The sequence below is a fragment of the Epinephelus moara genome, chromosome 23 (assembly GCF_006386435.1).
Source record: "Epinephelus moara isolate mb chromosome 23, YSFRI_EMoa_1.0, whole genome shotgun sequence".
NCBI classification, from domain to species: domain Eukaryota; kingdom Metazoa; phylum Chordata; class Actinopteri; order Perciformes; family Serranidae; genus Epinephelus; species Epinephelus moara.
The window spans coordinates 24,798,595-24,825,213 of record NC_065528.1 but is presented as its reverse complement, the minus strand read 5'-3'; the positions used below and the strand labels follow the sequence as shown (position 1 = coordinate 24,825,213).

Below are 26,619 nucleotides of genomic sequence, written 5' to 3'. Positions count from 1 at the left end.
CTGTGTGCCACTTCGGCCGGGCATGGAGCCATTAACAGATTGTAGTGCTGCTAAAACCACCTCTCATGCGCTTCATCTGTGCCAGAGCGTATTATTAGACTCAGGACAAGCTCGGCCTCGACCACATAATGGCTCTCCAGTCCCACATGTTGGAAACTGCGGCAGTCTATAACCAGTGGTTTCATCCATATTTAATGTGCTCTAATTGAAGTTGACAATCACTGCTTCCTAGCGTCCCCTGGTCTCCCACCACAGGAAGTAACAGAACCTTCAACAGATGATTCAGCACACAAGAACGTGTACACAACTACATACAGTGTGTGCTGCTGTCAGGATCTGTGACTTAATCTGACTCAAGAGAAGTTCTGAGGATTTACACACGTTCTATGTTCTCATCCTCAGGGTTGGATCGACAACTTCAACGGGCCAAGTGGAGTCTTTATAGCTGTAAGTAACAAATGATGCTCTTAATGGACAGTTCACCCAAAAATCCTAAATACATACTTTTCCTCTTTCTTTCACTTGCGTTTTTATTGAGTTTTCACAGAAGTACTGAATCAGGGTAAATCCCCCCAAAACAGGAACACTGGCTAGAAATTGTCCAAGAAATTTTAGTGATGGAAAAGTTGACATACGTTTTGAGAGTTAAGGAGAATACATTTAAAAAGAACTGGGGAAAATGGAATATTATATTTGAGAGAAAGCAGACATCTCCATGGCCGATACCTCCAACACTCGACAACTCACACCTAAACAATCTAGACAGATAAACAGCACTTCAGGTAAAAGGAAATATATGTTTCTTGGATTTTCAGGTGAACTCTCCTTTTAAACCTGAAAGCATTTCACCACATAAAAGTCTGGAGTCTTAAGACTTGTGTGTTCCTCTGTAATCAGGCTGGAAAGGGGATCTTGCGCACCATGAGAGCCAACAACGACGCGGTGGCTGACCTGATCCCCGTGGACGTGGTCATCAACCTCACCCTGGCTGCTGGCTGGTACACTGCTGTGCACAGGTCAGTGCCACACCCAGTGCTGAAATCTGTGAACCTGGGTCCCTCGTCTCAAAGTCCAGATGAAAAGCCATTTCAAGAGTTTCTAGCTTCAGAGTTGCTGCGTATTTCTGATTGAGAAAGGAGATGTAGGCGGTGTGTATTGGGAGGCATTTGATTTGATAGCTGAAGAGTGAGCGGTCATAATAGCAAGGCCCCGACAGTGTAATGCCAACGGAGTAGTACTGTAGTATCTGTCAGGGAATTTCTTCAAATTCGGCACAAACATTCACTTGGACTTGAGGCTGAACTGCTTAGATTTTGATGGTAAAGGGCCAAAGGTCAAGGTTGCTGTGACCTTGCATCCATCTCATTCTTGTGAATGCGATATCTCAAGAACAGCTTGAGGGAATTTCTTCAAATTTGGCACAAACATCCACTTGGACTCGACAATAAACTGATTGGATTTTGGTGGTCTAAGATCAAGGTCAGTGTGACCTTGCATCTGTCTCATTCTTGTGAACATGGTATCTCAAGAACACCTTAAGGGAATTTTGACGCAGACATTCACTTGGACTGAAGAATAAACTGTGGGCCTTTGACCTTCTGTGGTCAAAGGTCAAGGTCACTGTGACCTCACAACATATGTTTTTGGCCATAACTCAAGAATTCATATGCTGATTATGACAAAATTTCACACAAATGTCTAAGAGGATAAAATACTGAAGTGATGACATTTTATATCCAAAAGGTCAAAGGTCAACTTCACTGTGACATCATAATGTTCTGCATGAAACACTTTTCCAGCCATTATTCAACATCATATCTCAGGAACAGAAAGGGAAACATTTGATCAGATACTAAATTGGTGACACTAATCTTGTTTGCACATCTTGAAACTGCGTTGGTTGATAGATCTTACGTGACATGGATGTAAACTTGACTGGTGTGCCGAGGCATACCTGGTGTCAGTCTAATGTGCATTCTGTTGGACAGAGATTTAAGTTCCAACATAACATAACATCCTTATTGCTTTAAGTCTGAAGTGATAAAAAGGTTTTACAAGAAAGGTAACTCATGATGAGAGTCCAAAAGTCCAAACTGTGTTAAATCTCAGACTAGCTGTTTGTGCCTTTTGGTAAAGTTTAACCACAGGTTTAAAGAGAGGAGCTGGAGAGGAACTCTATCACACTCTGAGCTGTCTACTACTACTAATACTACTACTAATAGCATAAAACAAACAAACAACTCTATTCAAAAGGAAAAAAATGGGTTTTTAAAAAGGTTTTGAAGGAGGACAATGAGGTGGCTCGTCAGATTCCCAATGGAAAGTTGCTCTACAGTTGTGGAGCCCTTACGGCAAATGCCCTACTGCCCTCTGTCTTAAGTCTTGCCCAAGGGACTCGTCTTGCGAATGCTTAAACTCATCCAGCCAGCCGAACGGAGACAATAAAAAAAAATGAGTCAGAAAGTCAAATCAGTGCAAAGGAATGGACTATTTGTGGGTCATGACAAGAGTTTTCCTTGGAAATGTCTCACTCACTAATTCGCCAGAATGGGCTGGAGTCAGTTTTCATGCTGGAGAGAATATGGAGGGAAAAGCTGAGCAGACAACTCCAGTTTGATACGAGATTATAATGGATACGATAAACCTAAAAACTCTGGGTTTGAAACTTGTGACTCCACTCCTCTGAATTTAAGGGGCTAATGTATTATCCCTTAGTTTCTCAGCCCATATGTACACTCACTGGCCATTTTATTAGGTACACCTTGCTAGTGCCAGGTGGGACCCCTTTTGCCTTCAGTGTCATAGATTCAATGAGGTGCTGGAAACTTTTGGTCCATATTGACATGATAGCATCACACAGTTGCTCTATTAGATTGAGCTCTGGTGACTGTGCATCACACAGTTGCTCTATTAGATTGAGCTCTGGTGACTGTGGAGGCCATTGGAGTACAGTGAACTCTTTGTCATGTTCAAGAAACCAGTTTGAGACTATTTGGGTTTTGTGACATGGTGCGTTATCCTGCTGGAAGTAGCCATCAGAAGATGGGTACACTGGTGGTCTTCTGCAGACCTTGGTTGTAACCAGTGGTTATTTGACTTACTGTTGCCTTTCTATCATCTTGAACCAGTCTGGCCATTCTCCTCTGACCTCTGGCATCAACAAGGCATTTTCACCCAGAGAACTGCCACTCACTGGATATTTTCTCTTTTTGGGACCATCCTCTGTAAACCCAAGAGATGGTTGTGTGTGAAAATCCCAGCAGATCAGCAGTTTCTGACAGACTAGCACCAGCGTCTGGCACCAACAACCATGCCACGTTGAAAGTCACTTAAATCACCTTTCTTCCCCATTCTGATGCTCAGTTTGAACTTCAGCAGGTCGTCCTCACCATGTCTATATGTCTAAATGCATTGAGTTGCTGCCATTGGTTAATTAGCCATTTGCGTTAACGAGCAGTTGAACAGGTGTACCTAATAAAGTGGCCAGTGAGTGTATATGTATATGTGTCGGAGTAATATCACCTCCAGAATGACCTGCGTTTTAAAGCTCTTCTAGTCTCACAGCTTCCTCCTCGCACAGTCCAGGAAATATCAACGAATATGTATTTTTATTGTCATTATTATGGCCTCCTTCTCCCACTATTTTTATTGTCATTATTATGGCCTCCTTCTCCCACTCCTTGCAGACCTAAAGCAGCTCTGGTGTACAACTGCACGACCGGCGGCATCAACCCGTTCCACTGGGGAGAGATTGGTAGGTACATTGTTTGTTGTCTTGCTAAAAGGTAATACAAACCTGTCACTGCAGGCGGATATTTATAGAGCTGTTTTGTCTGCGCCTGCTTGGCATCCCGCAATATTGCTGTCCCGTTCATCATCACAAATCAATACTCCTGTGTTGTGACATAACCTCTCTGTGATGTAGTTAAGTTGAGCTGCTTGTGGTCGGGGCTCTTGTGGAGAGCGTCTGCCACCTGCTGGAAACAGACAGAAGATGGGTATCACATGTGGAGGGTGTTAGTGGGATACTCAACACCTTTTCCTTTCATTTATAGGCAGCTTCAGGTGTATTATCTTATTCTTCAGAGCAAGGACAAAACAGGTTTTTAGTTTGAAATCATAACCACAATTATTTTCAGGTTTTGGCCATTGAACATCCTCCCAATTCTGTTTTTTAGTTTAGTGCTCTGCCCCTCAGCTATCTTTGCTTTTTCTACTCTTAAAATTAATCATATGAGCTTTTTTTGCATTTTTATGCAACATTTAACCATTGACTTTTAGATTTAAAGAGGCAAGGTAACATTAATTTGCATTAAAAATCACTTACATTGAGAAAAGTAAAAAGTACCATGAAGTTTGGTGCAGATTAAGTGTTTCCAGGAGAATGACTCCTACCAACTTGGGTGATTCCTAAAAGGAAAAGTTTGGTGTTTTTAAACCCAGACCCTATTTTTCCATGTTTTTGTGTCTACATGACTAATGGCAGCAATATATATTTAAACTGTTCCAGTTTGAACCGTCACGTCCACTAAAAGTGCCTATTTTTGTCACTGACAGGCTCCGATTGTTATTGTAAGTGTCTGACATTATTGAAAGGATCCCTACAGAGATAGACCTTTTTATTAGAAAATAAAATCCTTTTTTTTTTTTGACAGGAAACGGCCCCAAAATTGCCATTGCCAAGCCTGCCAGACTCCATTTAAATAAACAATAATTTTAGCATGTATAGAGTCAGCATATTTTCATAATCAACTGGGTGAATTAAGGGTCAATTTTAACCAAACCAGAGTTGGTAATTGTCGGAACAGTGGAAAGATGAACCAAAACAGCTTTTGTGAGTTTTATTTTGTTTCCGTCAACTTGAGTGAAGTGTGTTTTAGGATGATAAAATCACTGTTTTTTTTAAATGGAGTCTGGTGGGTTTGGTGGTAGCGATTTCAGGGCTGTTTCTGGTATACAAAATGTATGTTACTCTTTAATAAAAAGGTCTATCTCTGTGGGGTAGAGCTTAGATCGGGCCCAAAAAATCCAGCCCGACCCGGCCCGAGCCTGTGCACGTTATGTCCGGGACTGGCCCAGCCCATCAAATTAACTGTAATTATGGGCCCGAGCCCGATTTAAACCCGACATTTTTGGCTGTTATAATTAAGAGTAGTAAACCACAATTCTTGTCATTTGAATGACAGAAGTATAGGATCTTAATGAATGGCGCAACACGGGAGCATGATTATGTAATAAAACAGGTTTTCAAACAAATGAATTATACAGTGCAAACGCTCAGGTTGCAATAAACAAAAAAGCTCAAACAAATAAGGCTATTATGCACATGAATTTTGCATGTAGGGTATATAAATAGAATCTAAGCTCTACTGTGGGGATCCTTTCCATAAACTGTCAGACAATTAATATCACAATCGGAGCCTGTCAGTGGCAAAAACAGGCACTTTTAAATGGCGGTGCGATCATGCTGCGAGTGGTTACATTTCAGTCTGTTTCGCAGCGGCAGCAGTCTCACTTAATAGTGAACAAATTTCAAGAATCATTGTATCTATTAGTCACTTAAACTAAAAAAAATATGAGAAAATGGAGTCCAGGTTGAAAAATTACAAAGCTACCCTTTAACTTTTGTCATTGGTTGACATCTAACGAAACATTGCAACAACTTGTTGCAGATATTACAGTCACCTGCAACTCAACATGTTAAATCGCCAGCGGCTGGTTTTAGAACGTAAAGCACGTCATCTGTTTTAACAGCCAATCAGCTTGTAGTGAAGTCCGCTGGTCAAGTCGAAATGACCGCAAACGCGTTCGCTTGCTGCGGCAGGTGCTCCGTCCCTGCTGAGCCCTCTGTTTCTGTCCGCACGGTGTGCTGGTGTCAGACGGTGGGTCGCTGATGCTGCTCGCTGTATGTGTACACAAACACACATTCTCATTAACTGGTTAATTGGCGCTGCTTACTTATATTATTGAGGCGTATTTATTATGGATACACTCCATCTGATGCTTGTTTTTTTTTTTTTTTGCCGTTTCATCACTACTACAAATGCAGCTGTAGCCAGTATCTCACTATCACTATCCTCATTCATATTTTAAGAAGCTACAAATTATATTCAGCCACAAAATAAACCTGAAAAGCTGCGAATCAGAACAGAAGTACAGAGAGTTGTTGCATAGAGATGATACACCATCTCATCTAGTTGCATTGGTGTGAACCAGCAAGTTTTTAGAACGTTGGTAGAACGGAGCATTGGAAGTAGGTGCATGTTTCAACTCGTCTCGTTGCAGATGTTTGGTCTGAACTGGGCTTTAATCGTTATTTTAGCAGGCAGTATGACAGTATGTGATTCAGAACACAGCCTTGTTAATGTTGTAATGCAAAAAAATAAGAACATTCTCAACCAAAGAGAGGCCTGATTTCTGACTGATTACGATCGCATGCACATTTTAAAGACAATTTAAAGATGTAATTTTCATGCAGATATGTTTAGGTGCAGTCAGTATAAACTGATGCTCGTGCTCAGAGCCGTCATGTTGTGTGACAACCGAGGTCACGACAGCAGCGATGAAATTACACACGCAGAGTAGAAGCTCCCGTTGTTTCTGTCCCAGAGGTCGTCAGATACAGTGGGATTAGAGGGCTGTGGATGTCAGGCAGGCGGGATGACACAAGGGACCCTCTCTCTCCCCATTTCCTCTCAGATTAGCAAACATGCACCCTTCACCGAGGAAATTGCTACCAGATGGCTCGTGGCGGGATTAGGTCTCATCACGGCAACTCACTGTTATGAAAGAGGAAGCGTGTGCTCTAATCTCGCCGGCCCGAATGAGGAGCAGGAATGAAGCTAATCTAAAACACAGTGATGAGAGGAAACAAAACAATGATATAAGATTATTTTTTTCCTGGTTATGAAATTCAAAAAGCTGCTTGTTGCTGGCAAAGAATTGTGGGTACTGTTGGCTGAATTTTTTCATCACCACACAGCCAGACCTCGGAGGGCAGCTCAAGGTTAGCGGCGATACTCCGGGCTGCGGGGGGGGGGCCCGGCCACAGCTGGCTGTCACCTCGGATCTGGTCATTTCGGGCCCCCGTGCAACCGCCACACATCTGTTGCCATGGAAACGCACGGTGCAAAGGCCTAGTTTGCGTGCTGTGTGTGATGTAATGTCTGTAGTCACATGGCTGCTCTCTGTGTCTGTGGATGGCTGTGGCTGGATTCAGGGGAAGAGGAGGAGGAGGAGGAGGATGAGTGGGGGCGGCGGTGCTGCCCAGTGGGGGAAGTCATTGTGTAGCTGCTTCCCGCCTGATATTCCCCCGAGAAGCAGAGCTGGAAAATCATGTTATGACTCAGGCTGGCCGTGGTTCCTGGAAGACGTGATCCTTGTATAGAAGCTGCAGTTTGTTTCGACTAATATGTATTTTTTATCCTCCTCATTGCACCATGAGATCCCCACTTCCCCCGCTGACTGTCAGAGCAATGCTGCCCCTAATCTGTGTGTCTCATATATTGGCAGCACATTGAAGTCACGGAGCGAAGCGCCTGATTTTTCAGAAAGAGATACCTGGTAATCTTAAACTGTCACTGCTCAGAAGGTGTTTCCAAAATCCACAAAGTCTCTCCGAACCATCTGGATTAAAAAATGTTCTATCCACTGCACAGTGAATTTAAATTTAACCTAAACTACAAGCTAACATAACATGGTACCAGTGGCACTAGATTCATTTGAAAGGCCATGGGAAAAGACTTTTTAACTCCCCCCACAAAGACTTTTAATTGTTCCAAACTACAATGGACTACTTGATACTTTTATACTCATGTTATAGTTTTGCATCCTGTGCTGCAAGACTGCTCTTTGGACTAGATGTTAATTATCTCTTTGCCTTTTATCTCGGAGATAAAAACTGTGTCCTGCGTTCACCTTTTGCAGAGCACCACGTGATGTCATCCTTCAAGAGGAACCCACTGGAGCAGGCTTTCCGCAGGCCCAACGCCAACATCACCTCCAACTACCTGATCAACCAGTACTGGATCCTGGTCAGCCACAAGTTCCCCGCCCTCATCTACGACCTCATCCTGCGTCTCTCTGGACAGAAGCCGCAGTAAGACTCACAGCTGTCATCAAATTTAAGATCTAATGGAAAGTTTAGCTGTGTGGTAACCTCTGACCAACCGTCTCCCGCTCCAGGATGATGCGCATCTTCAATCGTCTGCACAAGGCCATCAGCCTGCTGGAGTACTTCAGCAGCCAGGACTGGGAGTGGAACTCTGAGAACCTGACCATGCTGATGAGCCAGCTGACACCTGAGGACAGGAAGGTACGCTTATCCATGTACACGCAAATATTCTACCTCCTAATCAGATTGTTTGATCCAGTTTACTTGAATGAGAGATCTAAAAACCTTACCCCACCACTGAAGACATTATTGCTTCTTCCATTTCTCTAATATAGAGGAAAGAGCGACCACTTTAGGAAATGTTCCCTCTACTCTCTCTGTTTTAATAGTATGAAGGGGTCTGTTCCTCCATCTAGTGGGGCAGAGTGGAACTTCACTTTCAGTAGCTTTGCTTTTGTCTCAGCGCTCTTCTTACCATCTTTTCTATCTTACAGACATTTAACTTCGATGTACGCCAGCTGAACTGGCCCGAGTACATCGAGAACTACTGCATCGGCACCAAGAAGTACGTCCTGAATGAAGACATGTCCGACATTCCTGCTGCCAGGCAGCATCTGAGGAAGTAAGTCAATGAGAGAAGGCTACATAGATGATTTATGACATTTTCTTAAATAGGAATTAAATAGGATTTTCAGGACTTTGGTGATTTGACAACACTATCATACGCCAAAGTAATTTAAGTTACTTCCCAGGGCTGGTTATCACCACTGATTTCCTGAATCGATCACAATGTCCAGATTGGATTTGATTTCCGATTCGATTTCCAATCCGAATCAATATTGATTAGATTGGGGATATTTCAGTTACAATACCAATTTTTGCTAGTATGTGAAAGAGATTTTCAGAGAACTAATACTGTCAATTTTATAAGGAATTATTTAAAAAATAATAATAATTCAGAACAGGATTAAAACTGAATATTAACAGTAATATTATAACAGCAAAGTCACTACATAAACTCATATTCCTGACGTCACAATACTGATCAAAGTTTAGAAAGAATAAAGAGCACATCTGTGTGGGAAAAAGTGTATATTAAAAGATCGATCTCGGATTTTATGAATCAAAATTAGCTCATTGAAATGAAGATCGATCTGAATCAGAAGAATCGATTATTTTAACCCAGCCCTATTATTTCCATAAATTTGGTTCAGAGGATAATTTACTGTCTCTACATTTGCAATGTATGTCTATAAAATGAGTAACACTGACTTTCTTCTCATTTTAATGCAGCATTGAACGTTTTCCTTTAAGGTTTGAGATAATCCTCCTTTATATTTACCCTTTTAAGAGGCAAGACATACTAGTTTGCACAAAAGTCAACTTTATAACATGAAAACATGAAATTTGAACAGCATTAAACAGCAGACAAATTAGTTTTTTTTCTTAATCACATAACTAACCTATGAAGGCACTGACGATTTTGATGAAACCAGAGAAATTACATCTTAAATCACTCTAAACTACTCACTATTAAACATTAGGGGTCACCCCGATATACAGTCAAATCTAATAGAGCTGAAACACCCAATTATACAGTTTGTCCTCTTGACTTCTATAAGAGCTCATTTTATAATAGTAAGTGGTCCATCCAGCACTGTTTGTTTTGTGTCAAGAGTGTGTGTGGGTGCAGCAGTGGCGCTGTCCACAGTACTGAAAGGGAGCAGAAGAGATCGATACTCGGATAAACAGACAGAACACGTCACTTAGTTCGGTTCCTGTTTTCCTTCTGTTGTTGTAAATAGAATGTTCGCCTTTCTCTTAGAGAGAGAGAGATGTAAGCTCCAAGCCATAAACAGCTGTTTCTACACACCTCCCTCCACTGATTTCAACAGAGACCTGTTTATAAGTACCAAAATAGGATATATGTCATGACTACTCTATGTAAAATTGATTCAGCTGTGAGATTGGCAGTCAAACCAGGCTGCTGCGATCGAATCAAATAATGGACTAATCTGGGTCACCTCTTTTAAACAATAAGAGGAAAGTGTATTCAAAATCATTTCTGAAGAAAATGCAGATAACTTATTGTCTTTAGAAGCTCGAATACCATGCACATCTTCATCATCATTATCTCTGTGTTTTTAAATCCCTACTTTATGTCCTGTCTGTCCTCTCTCCCAGACTGAGGAACATCCGCTACACCTTCAACACCCTGCTGGTGGTTTTCATCTGGAGGGTGTTTATCGCCCGCTCCCAGATGGCCAGAAACATCTGGTACTTTGTGGTCAGCCTCTGTTTCAAGTTCCTCTCCTACTTCCGCGCGTCCAGCACCATAACCAACTGAGTCTTCCTGGCCGCCTCAAACCAGAGACAGCAGCCCTCGCCTTTTAGCTGTCAGCAGGACGTAACATCTGAGACTCTGACCATCCACAAAGGACGCTCTAAACCCTCCTCTCGGTGTGGATTAGCTGGGGGCTCTCTACAGGTGGGAGGCTGCAGTTGTGTGAAGCACTCAGAGGGAAGAAAAGAGGTCTACTAGCCATGAATTATTTGTTTAGTTTGGGAAATCTGTCATCAGTACCTGCACTGTCCAGTCACCAGACCCCGTCCAAACAAAAACAAAACAAGTGTTGTCATTCATTTTGTACCTTCCATTTTCTTCTCAAAGTGGCCAATTATATATGCAACAATAAGCCTTCTGTGTGACCTCCATTTTCTTTTTCCACGCCATCGTTTCCATTCTCTTGAATCTACATTGCCTTGCCTTGTGATGATTTTTTTTCATACTTGAAATACGGCAGTGCTTCACTGGAGGACGATTTATATAAGATTATTTTGGTTCTCTGTTTTTTACCGTGGGGGTATCCACTTCCTCTCTTTAATACGCAGGTGATTTGGATATCTGTCTGTCTTGCATTACGTGTTATCTACTGCCTTTTTAAGATTACACCCAAAAACTAACTGCTGGTTATCTGTCTCAAGGCCAATCCTCACACTGAGACTCGTAAAAAGCTAAATTCTGACCACTCAAGACAACAGTATCACTACATATTTACCGAAATGTACGGATCTGCCACCTTTCCTGCCGTCGAGGTTATCACTTACTCACTATCACGAACGATAGTGTCAGTATGTCGTTGAACATGAACCTTGTTTGTTTGAATGCTCATCCACTTTTTGCCTGTTTGTACAGCAGTTTGTACTGAAACTAAGTTTACTACTTTTACATCTTTATACTTGCGTCAAAGGCTAGTCTGATATACGTGGTAGACCTTGGCAGTGTATTATATATAAATAAGAGTACATCAGAGTCAAGTTTATTTGTATAGCCCAGTATCACATACTGTACAATGTCTCCAAACAGTTCCCAATCACCTTTTATAAGAAGACAAACTCCCCCAGAAACTCCAAAAGGCACTTCAAAAAGGGACCACCCCCTCTCCAGAGATGACGGGGGGATGGAAAAGGAGCCATAGGTCAAAATATTCCAAATGAATATTAAGTTAAAATAGTTGGACACACCAGAAACACAACCCTGTCTGCTAGAAATTACATTTGTATGTTATTAACTGCTTTCTTAACAACGTTGTGGCAACGTAATCACTGCCTGCGTTATATTCAGAGACAACGTTTCTTTGAGGTAACGTAGATAGGTAGGTTTGTGTCCAGACTTCTATCTTAGGCTTAGGCAACAAAAGCACTCTGGCTAAGGTCAGGAAAAGATGGTGATTGCAGTTTAATGTTAATAAAAATTGAATTGAATGCTGCAGTTACTACGACTGAGAGAACACATTGTCAGTAAACCCTTTGCTGATATGTTCAGTAACATTTTTGCGTCTTGCCAGGTACGTTAACTCGCAACATTTGCTTATGCTAATAGAAAAAGACATTTTCTCAGCATTATATTTCCCTTAAAAGGTGCTTTATTTAAATTTGTTGTATATAAATGTAATTTTTAGGAGATGGGGATGAAATGAAACGATTGGATTCTAAACGGTCCAATGCTAATATAGTAAATCCAAATAAAAATCCAATCAGTTGTTCAAATGTCCAAGATTGTAGGTATGTGAGGTTGGGGGACCAAGCTTGTGGAGTAGTAGAAGTAGTTTGGTAGACCAGGGGGTGGGGTCACTTGAAAGATGGAGGAGACCAAGCCCCAGTCTGTGCCTGTTACATTTGAGTCACGGTGGTAACCCAGGAGATTGTTTAACAACCTTTTTCTGAGGGTATTTCCAGAAACCTCAACAACTCAAACCATCCGGATGAACAAATATTCCAACTGCTGCAAATAAGAAAAGATAAAGTAATGTTTCCCAATACAAACAAAGATGGCAGCCTGCTGGTCACCTGGGTAAGAAACGACTTACGACTCTGGGAAATGGGTCTAAAATCTGTTTTATTGTGCAGCAGAGAGAAGGTGTTTTCATTCATATGGTTAGAGAAGTTCTTGAGGTTTCCAGAAATGCCTTCAGAACAGCAGTTAGTAAGATGGAACTTGATTAGATTTCATTGATACCAATTCCATTATCGATTCTGCCTTTTGGTCCGATTATCGATTTCCTTACTGACTTGTAATGGACGTGCTGCTCGGTTGAGGAGCAGTGGCACTTGAGCATAGAGTGACACTTACATGGCATTCCTGGAATTCAAGCCCACGTTATGTAGAAAGATATCTCAGCATATTGCTGCTGCTTCCTTACTTAAAATTAATACAAGTACAAACAGCACTGTTGTCATCTTGTTCTAAAAAATGAAGCCACACTTTGACCGTTTCTTCTTCTTCGCCATGACCCTTTCTTGTTGCAAGTTTCCAGCAGTGTAGACGTTTGAGTTTAACGTAAAAAAAAAAAAACCTGCTGGCATTGATAAAAGGAATTAATAAACTCAGAGGTTGATGAATGGGATAATTTGGAACTGGTTCTCAATTCCCATCTCTAACAAAAAGTTTAGTAAAATGTGGGTTTTTAAAACATCACAGAGTCTGTTTCATGAGAGAAACTGATGGCTACTGCTGCTACTCAAATGTAATTCTAATACATGAGGCACAAACTGGGGCTAGAAGGAGCCATCAGAGCACCCTGCAGATAACAGCAGGCAGTGCTGAAGGAAACAACCAAACTTGAAGTGTTTGCCATGTAGGGTTGCAACAATATGAGATTTTCATGGTACCATAACCATCTCAGAAAATATCACGGTATTACAGAATTAATATTATTATTTGTAAGAATGCCCTTAAAGGAATAAAATTGGAAGGATTATTTTTGGTTGAACAAACATTTTATTACTATAACTGAAACCATTTTGATAATGGAAGTACGTGTAAAAAGTCTCCCCTTTTTAAATAACTAACATAAAGGGGAAATGCTTTTTTTCCCCCAATATTGCAGATAACTGTCATTTCTAATATCATTGTATACCTTGAAACTGGTATATCGCTGCAACCCTAATGCCATGTTAAGGTGAAGGCAGTATTGACTTAAGGTTTCTATTAGTTCTTGAGGCAGGCCTCAGGATACTGAAGAGGTCATGAGGTCTGTTAAATATGTCTAAGAAAGATTATCTATTGAGGAAGACCATAAAAATGGGCCCCAAAGAAGTCAAAGCAGCAAGGCTACTGTGGAGATTTCTATACTCTTTCCAATTAAACTAGAAAAAGACAACTTAAGCGTCATCTATATGTAAAGAAAAGGCTTTTTCAAACAGCTAGTAAACAGGAAAGAGCTTGGAGCAATCATTACACTTCATTGCAATATAGAATTGAGTGTCATCTGCATAAGTGCGAAGATTCATGCTGGCGAACAGAAGAATATTGTGAAAAGTAGTGGACCAAGTATGGAGCCTTGAGGTTCGCCATACCTTACCTGACGGAGAGATGGACTACTATTTTTAAGCAAGACAAACTGTGACCTACTTTATGTTAGTCTGGACCTAACTCACAAAAGTGCTAGGTTAAACACAAGGGATTTAAGTCCCTCCCTGTATCACACCCTCGACCCCAGTTTGGAAGATCTGTAAATAGTTAAACTACATATTATTCTTATAGACTACCAAAAACTGTATTTGACTGTTGATTTTTGCTTGGTGAGCATCTTCACAGGATTCCACCACAGAGCTTCCCACTGAGTCTACCAAAAGTGTTAAAGGTGTGACAGGCAAGTCTGATTTTTACTAAACAAATGAGAAAACTGTGTACAGTATTGTATGTGTTGCGAGGCTTGACTCTTTGACAGAATACAAATACATAACAGTTATGAATCTATATGGGAGAAAAAGGGACACAATTAAATAAATGTTTATGCAAAGCCCATGTCTGTGGTGTAATCATGGTAACTGTCCTCCTGATTTCAGAGGGGGATGATGAACCAAATGTCTGCAGTCGCATAGGCCTGTATGTTGAAATGGTGTCATCAGAATTGTTCTTGCAGAGTTATTGTAATGATGTCGTTACAGAGTTTTGCTCTTCTGTATGTGTGTTTCACGACAAAGTGCTGTCTTTGCTGTTGGGAAAACCAAATGCAGAGCTCTGTTGGTACAGGAAACCGCAGGTTGGAGCTACTGTTACTGTATGTACGAACAACAGCAACACGTAACCAATGACTTCATCTTACTACTTTCTGGTGTCATTTACAACATGTTTGACCACCTTTATTCCCTGCTCTGACAACACTTCATTCAAAGTCTGCTTGGCAAAACTGAAATAAACTAGAAGAGAAAAACCTGAAGTGTGCCGCAGTCCATTAAACCTAACTTCTACCTCACCGTGTAACTTCTTTATGAAACCTCAAAGTTACCAGCCACATTTTCGCTGCAGGGTGGAACTTTTGTCTCCCTCCTCTAGCAGTGAGTGTTTCACAAACACTGTCATGATGTATGTCTGCAGGTGAGCTCGCTGCATTTTCCCTGTCCCCCAGGTGTTCTCCCTTCAAGTCTTCCCGTGCAAATAATTAATCCTTCCCTTAAGTTTCCCTAAGTTCTATTTCGTATGTGCTCCGCCTTCTAACGGGCTTCGCTATTCGTTTATTGGAAGCCGTTAGAGGGCGGAGCACATACTCATAGAACTGGAGTTACATCATCAGTTCTGATGCGCCACAGACAGACACCAAAGCTCCAGTATACAGTGAAATACAGAGAGCTTTCTCTGATGGCAAAAGGCCTTATTGCTGAAACCGCTTATCACAGGGGCAGCAGGCCAAGCAAAGCAGCCCAGATGTCCCTCTCTCCAGCAATGCTTCCAGCTCCTCCTGGGGGACCCCAAGGAGTTCCCAGGCCAGATGACACATGTAATCCCTCCAGCATGTTCTGGGTCAGCCCCGGGGCCTCCTAGCAGTGGGACATGCCTGAAACACCTCTAACAAGAGGCGGCCAGGAAGCATCCTGATCAGATGCCTGAACCACCTCAACTGGCCTGTTTGAACACGAAGGAGCAGCGGCTCTACTCCGAGCTCCCTCCGGATGTTGGAGGTCCTCACCCTATTGCTATTCAAGAAGACTTTGATGACTCAGCAAATTCAGACATTGATACCTCGCCCAATATGCCCCCCTTGCTTGATGGTGTGCTTGTGATAGCCTGAGCTACCTATTGTCACACCTAAGTATCCTCTCACAAAGAAAAAAAATCTCCAAAGATAAGACGAAAAATCAAATTGGTTGGAGAAAGAAAACAAACCATACTTCAAGAGGAATTCAATAAAAGAAAGAACAAACTGAAGATTTAAATGTTCCCTACACATTAATGCTTTGAAACAAACCTCGCTGGTACGTTTCAATTTGTGGATGTTTAAATTTTAATGGAGTCAGACAACAACCAAACAATCAGTAGTACAGCAAAACGAAACAGAAATCCAACGACATTTCAGAAGAAATCACAGAAAGGAAATAATGTTTAACAACACAAATATGACTGCAGTCACAGGGAACACCTTTTCCTAAAGTGCAACAATTTGATGTGAACTTTATTTCAAGTCAAAAGCACAGTGTTTAACAGACAGCTTTGCCTTTTTTAGAAAAAAAAAAACAAAAAAACCATGACATATTGAAGATGGTTGATGATGGCCAAAAGCCTGGTCGCTTTAAAGCAGCTACTCCTGAGGGACGTCTTCAGCCAACAAAGGAGTCTGGTGATTGTTTAGATTGTTCATCTGGTTGTGAAGCTGCACGTCCTAGAATAGATTCATCACAGGTAAGTTTATTATATCTGCCTCATGGTGAAGTTTAGACAGAGAAGCAATTCCTTTTGATACTACAGCAATGGAGACGTCTGTTTATTAGACAAGGAAACGTATGCTGAATGTGGTAAAGACTCACCTCTCTGGGCCTGTAGACTCCCAGTTTAAGGCGACAGCAGATGACGTCAAAAAAGAAGCCAACAAGCCCATGGAGCATCCCTTTAAAGATAGATGGCACTGAATAGATTAAAGGAATACTTCACCCCCAAATGACCATTTCTATATTTGATTACTCACCCTGTGTTACACTGATTTTGTGAAGAAAACTTTTTCTTTTTCTAGCATCCCTATGCAGTGAACGAAGAATCCAAAAAGCTGTGATGAACTAAAGTCATAGGGGTCCATGTTTAATAATAGCAAAACTATATCAAAACACCAATTTTCGTGCAGTATAATCCACATGATTCAATAAGCATACAACTGGTTAAATGAGACTTGGATTATACTGCATGAGTTATGTGAGAGTTTGTAAACACATGTTTTGATATAGTTTTGCTGCTGATAGACGCGGACCCTGATGATTCCAATTCATCAAGAATTTTCTGTCTTTGGATTCCAGGGTTCCCATTTCAAGAACAAAATTTCCAAACTTTTCCATGACTGTTCGAGGACCCATGAAAAGTTTTTTCGTGTCCCTAATTAAAAAACTATTCAAACATAATTTCAGCAAGCTGGCATACAGAAAGAGAGATAAACCTCGAGAGAAAATGACAAAACGTAAGCGACGGTAAACAAAACATTGTCAGACATTGACGCATATTAGAGCTACGTCATGTCGACAGCGACAGAAAATTATTTTGCCGTTACGTTACATAACGTGGAGGGTCATCCACAGGAGATGTAACAATTCCATTATACACAACAAAATTCAAGACTTTTCTAAAACTTTCAATGATTTTTACTAATTTCATGACTTTTCCAGGTCTGCAAAATGTGACTGTGAAATTCCATGACTTTTCCAGTTTTTGCATGACCGCAGGAACCCTGGGATTCTTCACCTTAAAGTTACTTCCTTTACAAAGTGTATTTAGTTGTTATACTTTAAATTTAAAATCCCAGAACCCAGGGCTTCAAATTAAGTTCAGCTAGATGCTACGGTTGCATTTCTTCCTTCTATGTGACAGTGTTTATCTGTACTATCCCTGTAAAAAAATAAATACATGTGTTTGCTGGTGAAACCTAGACTTACCTGTCGTGGAGAAGATTCCCCCGATAATACCGCACAGTCGCACCAGGAACTGCCACAGTGGCATATGCTGCTCGCTGACTGTCACCATCAGAGAGCTGGTGTCGTACTTGACGAAGATGCCGGACACACCGTGACTGCCTGCTGCATGGTTGATCACTCGCTCCTAGGAGACAAAAACTATTGCAGTTAGTGTTGCTCCAGGTTTCTCTTAAACTCTTCTCTGTCGGTGTTTCGGTGTTGGGCATTAATCACTGACCCGCTCAGTCACAGAGAACTGGTGTGTGTCTGCAGATATCTTGTACGTGTTCAGTCTGGTTGGAACCACTGTGATAAAGTACTGGAACATCTGGTTATCTGTCGCAAAACACACCAAGGAACAATGTGTGAGAAATTGCAATATTTTAGGTTTTTACATCAATTTCAAGAAGGAGTAATATGTGTAAGTGCAGCTGAGACACTCACAATGAAAACTCCATTAGGGTGCTATCTGTAAAGGAAACCTTTCTCCAATAATACCTACTTAGCAGTGATCGTCCAAGGTGAGCTGAGGACAGTCTGAGTCAACTCATGATTCAAGAACGCGTCATTAACTCTGCAGAAACCTCCATCATATGTTTTATCCGCTCCTTTTCCTGGAAACATAGCAGTAACTCACTGTTATAGGTGATTTTCTCAGTGCCGTCCAGAGGATTGATGATGCCCGGTATCTCCTCCCCAAAAGATAAATGGTCTATTCGATGGGAAAAGTTGTAAGCTGTAATATAAAGATGAGAGAAAGCTCCGGTTCAATCAAGGCCGCGGAGAATCACTGAGTGAGCTCTGAGTGAACCTGAGAAAAATTAACTCTGCACTTGTACGCCTGTGAATGGCTGGTGTTTAGAGCTGGAGTAGTCCTAAGTCCTGTCCTAAGTAGTTTTGAGGTTTCCTTGTAGAGTCTTTCCCCCTCTTTTTCTTTTTCTGAACCACCCCACAGTCTCTCCGCCTCACTCCCCGCCGCTGTGGGCTGCTTCCCCCGAGGAGAGTCAGCAGCTGCAGAGACAGGCTTTTGTTTGGCGGCTGAAGCAGTTCGAATTTAGCCATCACAAACCCCCGTAGCATTGTAATGTAATGGTACTATTTCTTTTTTTTCTTTTTTTCTTTTTTAAGATATTTTTTGGGCCATTTTGCCTTTAATGGACAGGACAGGTAAGCGTGAAGGGGGAAGAGAGAGAGAGGGGATGACATGCAGCAAAGGGCCACAGGCTGGATTCGAACCCAGGCCGCTGCGGCAACAGCCTTGTACATGGGGCGCCTGCTCTATCCACTAAGCCACCGACGCCCCGTAATGGTACTATTTCATGCAATTTAAGGCGTAAGGATTCGTAAGTGACGTCAACACAGGAAAAGATGGGCGCTGGGCCTGGCCGTTGTTGTTCTGTATTATGAGTCGTGTTAATATATTCGACAGAAGACAGTCGCCACCACCTGATTATATTTCTACGTAATACCACAAGCACTGGGTAGCACGGCTGGCTGGTGGCCAGCAGCAGCAGTTCTAACCAATGTTAAGGCAGCAACAGAAAGTTTGCCGATCCAGCGAGGAGTTGGGGTCACAGCTGGGGTTTGCGCTGGCTGGATTCAAGTTACTGCAGCTGGTCTGTCTCTGGAGTTGCTGCCTGCTCTCCTCCGGTGAGGTGGTCTGTAGTGGTGGAGAGTGAGGCGGACACACTGTGATTCGAAGGTCCAGCTAACATTAGCTACATAAATGTTAACCTGAAGCCTTTGTCTCCGGTTAGCAGAAAGCTTAACTATTAGCAACATTTTCTATCCATCTCTGACACACTTTGCCAGTACTGTTTACTGTCAGACTCTCTTTTAGACTCTGTTTTTGTTTAGTCCGTCGTCCTTTTTTGGGTTGCTTTGCAGTGTTGGCAGTTGTTGCTAATGCTGGAATAACAACTTTCTCTAAAGCAGTGGTTCCCAACTGGTGGGTCGTGGTCTAAAAGTGGATTGCGGGTCCACTCTGAATGGAACGCAAATGACTCTGAAATGTGTCAAGTTTGTGAAAGCACACTTTATTTTGAAGTACAGTGAACTTCCGGCACAGAGTTTTTATTTTGAAGTGCCACTTCCTGCTGTAGAGTGAGTGACTAACCGACAGCTACCTAACAGAGACAGCAAACTAGCTCAACGACAAATGCATGTATGATGCTGAATATATTAAATTGTGGGAACACTTGGGAACCACTGCTCTAAAGGATTCTCAGTCATTGAATCAGGATTTCACCGATGGGACATGAACTCGCATCTGCATCTGTAGAACAGCCAGTAGCAACACTCTCGCTCTGAAATTACCTGTGATTGGCCAAAGTCTCCCGTCACAGCCTAGATTTTCTAAAGCCTAAAACAGAACCAAGAGGAGGTGCAGAAGTCTAGTGTTCTCTCAGTTCACTTATGCACAAAGTTTGTAATAGGATTTTTGCCCAGCGACACCAAAATAAAACTGCCTACTCCAGCTTTAAAGCTCCTCTACGGATCAGTCATAAAATAAAATATGAATGAGGAAGAAAACTGAGTGTGATTACAAATAACATGTCTAAAAATGCAACATTTAATAATATCAATGATGTAAAAACTGGCTTTCATACTCGGTAAATTGCCCCAGAGGAGGAACAAACATCTGTCGTCTCTCCCTTTTTATTCTTCCAAATTTAGCACTCATAATTTTGTTTGCACCCTGAGCAGATTACTATTTAAAACAAAATCAAATACAACAGCTGCAAGCGTAATTAGAGAAACAGTTACATACTCTCGTGGCTCACAAAAGCTGCGATGTGGGCATGACCCTGGGGATGGTGAATGGGCCTGAGGTAGACAAAAGAGGTATTAGAGGAGGCTCTCTGTAATTATGTTCATTTTTAAATTACACAAATTCTACAGCTGGATCGTGGTCGGGAATTATTGAACGACCTCCGGTTACATCTGCCAGCACCTTTTTCACCATTCCTCTATGTTCTTACTTTCCCACAGTGATGTGTAGATTTCCTGCCACCTTGTTGACGTAGACGTGCCCGTGTATCCTGCAAGCATCAATCGGCTCCACAGAGCCATCCTCCCTACACACACACACACACACACAATTATTGAGCAATGACAATTATGACATTTCCATCATAAACGGATGCAGAGAAGGCACAAATTGGTGCATAAAACATGACCAGAATGCAGGAAATTAAATGTTTGATGCTTAAAATTTGCTGGGCAAACACCATGTTCCATGTGTCTCGCCCCAGTGTTGATATAAACCTACGCCTTTGGTGTAGAGAACCAAACTTTCTTTGCATTTTGTAATATCAATGAAGAAATAAACATGAGATAGTTTAGAGAATAGCATGTTTGCATGTATGTAACTGTATCTGACCGTGGAGGCAGGGCAGTGGGACCTCCTTTGAGGAGAGTTTTGTAAAGGACTTCCTGGAGAGCATGTTCCTCTCTCAGCCTGTTCTGTATGAGAAGCAGCGTCCTGAGGGCAAAAGACAGGTTGGTGACATGTGAGACAAACTACATCTGGAATGTAGCGATGCAAGTTTGACTGCTGACACCTGAGCGCCTCAGAAACGACTACTAACACAGTCTTTCACAGGACAAGGAAATTTGAGGGTCAAAATCTCCAAGTATTCCTACATAGTTTTTATAACTTAAGTGTCAACTTTCAATGGTCACAAAAAAATCTTCAGTGTACCTGCAAGTTTTAACACCTTTTTGTCCCTTTTTTAAAGGTTTTTTAAAAGTTGATGCACAGGATGATCATTTGTTACGTCGAATTTCTTTCCTTTCCTTTGCTTTTCTTGCATGCGTCCATGATGAACGAAGAATCCAAAAACAGAGAAAATTCTTGATGAATTCAAGTTAAGTTTAACAGCAGCAAAACTACATAAAATCATCCCTTTCCAAACCCTCACACGACTTGTGCAGTATAATCCAATTCCCATTTACCCACTAGTATGCTCAGTACTTCACAAACAGACAACCCTTTCTGACGGGGAACTGAACTAAGGGTGAAACTTATCTATGCTCTCTTCACCTCTTTACCTCGCTGAACACAGGAGCTGCTGGTCTACTACTGCCTCGATCAGTTAGTTAGTTGGTGTTATTGTGTGACTTTGGTTTTTTTAAAGCGTTAGTTCAGATTCACCAAGGTCACACAATTTCACAAACAAACAATCGAACAAAGCAGCAGTAGACCAGCAGCTCCTGTGTTCAGTGAGGTAAAATTACTGTTTTTGTCAATGGAGTCTGGTTTTGAAGAGAGCATAGTGTTGCTGTCCGATGAAAAACACGTATCTCCACTTTTGACGATTTTGACTTTCTACGTGCTTTGATGGACACTTCTGACAGCCAGTGGAGATACGTGTTGAATAGATGATGTAATAGACGTCTTTCCATTGGTCATTTGGATATCCAACACTAACGGTTGCTAAGGAATATTATGGACACTCCATGCACTGTAGAAATTCAAAATCGTCAAAAGTGGAGATACGTGTTTTTCATCGGACAGCGACGATAGATAAGTTTCACTTTCCACTCAGTTCCCCGTTGATAATGTCTGTCTGTTTGTGAAGTACTGAGTATACGACTGGATATTGGGGGCGGCAGTAGCTCAGTCCATAGGGACTTGGGTTGGGAACCGGAGGGTTGCTGTTCGAGTCCCCGTCCGGACCAAAATATGGAGCGTGGACTGGTGGCTGGANAGCTGCTGGTCTACTACTGCCTCGATCAGTTAGTTAGTTGGTGTTATTGTGTGACTTTGTTTGTTTGTGAAATTGTGCGACCTTGGTGAATCTGAACTAACGCTTTAAAACACCAAAGTCACACAATAACACCAACTAACTAACTGATCGAGGCAGTAGTAGACCAGCAGCTCCTGTGTTCAGTGAGGTAAAGAGGTGAAGAGAGCATAGATAAGTTTCACTTTCCACTCAGTTCCCCGTTGATAATGTCTGTCTGTTTGTGAAGTACTGAGCACACGACTGGATAAATGAGACTTGGATAAACGGATGTCTTTATATAGTTGTGCTGTTATTAAACACGAACCCCAATGACTTCAATTCATCAAGGATTTTCTCAGTTTTTGGATTCTTCGTTCATCATGGAGGCATATGACAAAAACAAAGTTTTCCTCACAAACTCAACGTAACATGCAAATAATCAATTTGTGGGTTGAGTATTCTGTATTAAGGTCTTAAAATGACAATCAGAATTGAAAAATAAACCAATTAAATCTAATATGGTTTCACGTCCTACAAGAAAACAGAGCCACATTTAACCAGTGGTCGGCAACCTTTACTATCAAAAGAGCCATTTTTGACTAAAAACATTTTTTTAAGGATCTGTCAGGAGCCACAAAACATGTATGAGCCTTATGGTAATAATGCTGATTAAGTCTCAAATTAGCCTATCAACAGTAAAAACAATATGTTTACAAAATGGCTCCTCTCCTCTGATTTGTTGGTACTTTAACTTTGCAGCGTTGGCAGTGAACAAATCTGTACTTTCCTCTGAGACTTTTATTTTTATGGATTTGGAATCCATTGCTAGCCTGGCTAAGGAGGCTAAAGATTAGCCACTGCTGTTGAGGTTTGGCCAAATTTAGAGGAAAAAGGCACCAGGCCGCAGATGTATGACACACATTTTAACTGACGAAATGTTGTTTTTTCTTTTAATATTCATTACATTGAATGCACACATTTTTTACAATTGTAGAATGTAAGAATTTCTTTAGACCTACAACAATGATAAATAAAAATGAAAATGTTAAAAGTAGCCGTTATTCATTTTCATGTTTTGTTTTTTTTTAGTCAAAGCCACAGGGAGCCAGTGGAGAGTGGCTAAAGAGCTGCAGGTTGCTTCCCCCTGATTTCAACTGAAATTAAAACATGAAACACTACACTTGACTACGCAGAAGCCTTTGAGTTAGATAAGATAATTTTAGACATTACGAGACATTTATAGTTCTTGTCTTTTGTCACAGTGTCTCCCTGTATAATCTCATGAGACCTTACCTTTGCCACAGTCTCTGCTGTGGAGTCAGCTCAAAAATAACCTGAAACAAACAAAGACGAGAGATGCATCTCTGAAAGCAGCTGGAAACAAAATTCAATTTGACCCTTAATGAGCTAAACCTTAGAGCTAATGTTTGGAGACATGCTTCACTCACAGGCTCGTACTGGAGGCCGTTAGATGTGATCATGGTCTCAGCCAGGTCCAGAATATCTGCGCCAACATCTGCAGCCACAGACACAAAATGCAACTGACATATGTACACAGACATTTATCGACATGGATGACAAAGAAGTGGGGATACTCACGCTGGCATTTCATGGCGACTGTGATGTCGATGTTTATTCTCAGTTTACTGTAAATGAAAAGAATCATATCAGTTTTGCAGTTGTTTCCTGTCATACACTGTAAATATAAGTATGTTTGTGAAAGTGAGCTCACCTGGAGAAATCCTTGTCAACCTCATATTCATACTTCATCCACGTGTCTCTATAAACAAAGAACTCCAAGATGGCCAGAAGAGCCATGGCCCCAAACGCTATCAGCGACACTGTGGATGAGACACACAGGGTGGTTACTGTTACTGATGTATTTCCTGTATTGTTGTGTATGTTTTCAGTCAGTGTTCACCCACCTGTTCCTCCTGACGCCGACGTCTCCACGTAGCTCTCTGACACTTTGGGGAAGGCATCCAGCTCCCTCACCAAGCTCAGGGCCTTCCTCCGTGACAGACGCCTCATCTTCAGGTTCAGGGTTCAGCTCTCCACCTCCTCCATCACCAATAAAACACAGTGCATCCATCAGTGTTGCATTCAGGACCCCAGTCTGAAGTCTGTTACAGATTATTTTCTACTGAAGCTGCGGGTTGACAATATTTTGCACAATGTTTAATATCTGTAAGTTCAGTCAGACAACTATATTCTGGTCAGGGTGAAAACATGAAGCAGCTAGTCACCGTTTAACTTGCTCCTAAAATCTTGCACCTCTTAGCCTTGTCATCTAGTGGGCCAGATCGGACCCGTTGGCAGGCCGGCTCGGTTAGTTTGACACCCCTTGATCTAAAGAATAAAGCAAAACAGTTGAATCTGGACTAATAAACGGTTACAAACTCTCTATAACAGGGGTGCCCAAACTTAGCCGATACTGAAACTTAACAGAGGGCCACGGGCTAAAAGCAAACACCTGCAGCACTGTGTTATATTGTTTAGATGCAAAATGATATCAGGATCCAAAGTTCACTTAACTGACTTGCCTTTTGTCCGTGTGCCATTGTCTCTGCCTCTTCATTTTTTTATTACCTCACTCAAACTGACTGAACTGTAGAAAGTGTCTGCCCACCGAGCTCAGATTATGATGAAAAAATTACTAATAATTAGGGTTCCTACATATTTAAAGAATGGTTTTACCTCACAAAAATAAAACAACATTAAGAGGGATTTATGTTAGAATTTTTAAATTAATTTAAAAAAAAAAATCATTACAAAGATCTGGACCATGATAATAATAATAATTATTATTATTATCATCATTGTTATTATTATTATTATTATTAACATTTTAATAATTATTATAATATATTAATGATTACATTATTATTATAAATATTTTAAATTTGTAAAAATAATATCATCATTAATATATTATAGTAATATTATTATAATATATTAATGATTATATTATTGTTATAAATATTCTAAATTTGTAAAAAAAATAATATCATCATTAATATATTATAATAATTAGTAAAATAATAATATTATTATTTTACTAATTATCATAGTATATTAATGATTATATTATTATTATAAATATTTTTAATTTGTTAAAATAATAACAATATAATTATTAATATATTATAATATATTAATATATAACAATATAATTATTAATATATTATAATATATTAATATATTATTATCATAAATATTTTTAATTTGTTAAAATAATAACAATATAATTATTAATATATTATAATATATTAATATATTATTATCATAAATATTTTAAATTTGTTAAAAAAAATAATAATAAATATTCTTCTCTGTTTTCATTTATTATTTTTTATTTTATGTCCATTAAAAATGTGATAATCACACACATTAGGTTGTTATTAAAGTCGGCCCCATATATCACACTAATGATTTTAACATTGATCTCTTTATATATTATATATATCTGAGCAATATTGTGTATCATCAGACATGTTGAATATAGCATGCACTCAACATAACCACTGTAAATACCCTTATATAACATATTAATACACTTTACATGTCTGCACAAGCTCTGCAATACTGTTACTACACAGTCGACATAGAGATGATGCTGCAAAGTCCAACACTGTAGCCTCTGAAATAAATAAAGATATCAATGGACCGACTGTCACGTGCCTCCGTGAAGCAGCACAGCTTTATTACTGTATACGAATCTCACCTGTTGTCATGTACTCAGATGTCAGGTGTCGGCACAGGCTCCATCACTGTCAGTTACTCACTGCTGCTGTCTCAATGATGTCCGAATACCAGTGCACCATAACACATCCATGGTGCTGCTGACACACACACAGGGGGCGGGCACGCGTCTGTCTTGTTTGGGTAACGCGTGACATCGGCGAGTGCGCAGCGTGCGCGCACCGCAAGCCGTGAACGCGCAGGGGACAATGTCGGTATTCAGCCAGGAGGTGGCGCTTTAACTTAATATTAAAGCGTACCGCCTTCATGTAGACTCATGTAAAGTAGTTCGAGATTATAGCATGATCTAATATAAACCAAAAAATGTAAAACCAGACAACATTCCATATACAACGAAATGCTGTCAACACTTTAATGAAACGTATTTAATTGCAATCTAAAAGACTAATATGTAATAAATAAATAAATACAAACTTCTATACTATCATAGAATAGACTTATAAATGCCTGTGCCTCAATGTATATTCATTAATACATATTAGTTAATATAATAATATATTTTATGTGAAGGTTTTGAGTCTGGAAATACAATTTAAGATAACATTTTGGGAGGGTCGTCATGTTGGTGATGGTTAAATG

General features: G+C 40.7%; 2 protein-coding genes across 4 annotated transcripts in view; one reads left to right on the top strand and one right to left on the bottom strand.

Moving 5' to 3' along the window:
* Positions 1–14,833, top strand: part of si:dkey-97m3.1 (fatty acyl-CoA reductase 1) — an 81,612-nt gene extending 66,779 nt beyond the window's left edge. For both annotated transcript variants that reach the window (XM_050036757.1, XM_050036756.1), the window contains exons 6-12: positions 403–447; positions 898–1,016; positions 3,687–3,754; positions 7,927–8,098; positions 8,185–8,314; positions 8,608–8,735; positions 10,298–14,833. In XM_050036757.1, the coding sequence (XP_049892714.1) occupies positions 403–447; positions 898–1,016; positions 3,687–3,754; positions 7,927–8,098; positions 8,185–8,314; positions 8,608–8,735; positions 10,298–10,460 (825 nt within the window). In that variant the 3' untranslated portion in view covers positions 10,461–14,833. The remainder of the gene's footprint in view (positions 1–402; positions 448–897; positions 1,017–3,686; positions 3,755–7,926; positions 8,099–8,184; positions 8,315–8,607; positions 8,736–10,297) is intronic.
* A 1,049-nt stretch (positions 14,834–15,882) lies between these two features.
* On the bottom strand, positions 15,883–26,613 carry LOC126385178 (endoplasmic reticulum-Golgi intermediate compartment protein 2-like). Of its 2 annotated transcripts, XM_050036772.1 has the most exons (15): positions 26,003–26,613; positions 24,525–24,627; positions 24,204–24,339; positions 24,011–24,119; positions 23,878–23,924; positions 23,727–23,794; positions 23,572–23,612; positions 20,931–21,032; positions 20,530–20,625; positions 20,319–20,374; positions 18,186–18,284; positions 17,787–17,884; positions 17,531–17,693; positions 16,421–16,500; positions 15,883–16,275 (listed from the first exon to the last, which is right to left on the bottom strand). In XM_050036772.1, exons 3-15 carry the CDS (start codon positions 24,307–24,309, stop codon positions 16,195–16,197), a joined length of 1,146 nt encoding a protein of 381 aa, XP_049892729.1. In that variant the 5' UTR covers positions 24,310–24,339; positions 24,525–24,627; positions 26,003–26,613; the 3' UTR covers positions 15,883–16,194. The 2 variants fall into 2 exon arrangements, with proteins under 2 accessions (XP_049892729.1, XP_049892727.1); XM_050036770.1 differs by lacking the exon at positions 24,525–24,627 and having other exon boundaries at positions 26,003–26,611.
* Positions 26,614–26,619: the final 6 nt, after the last annotated feature.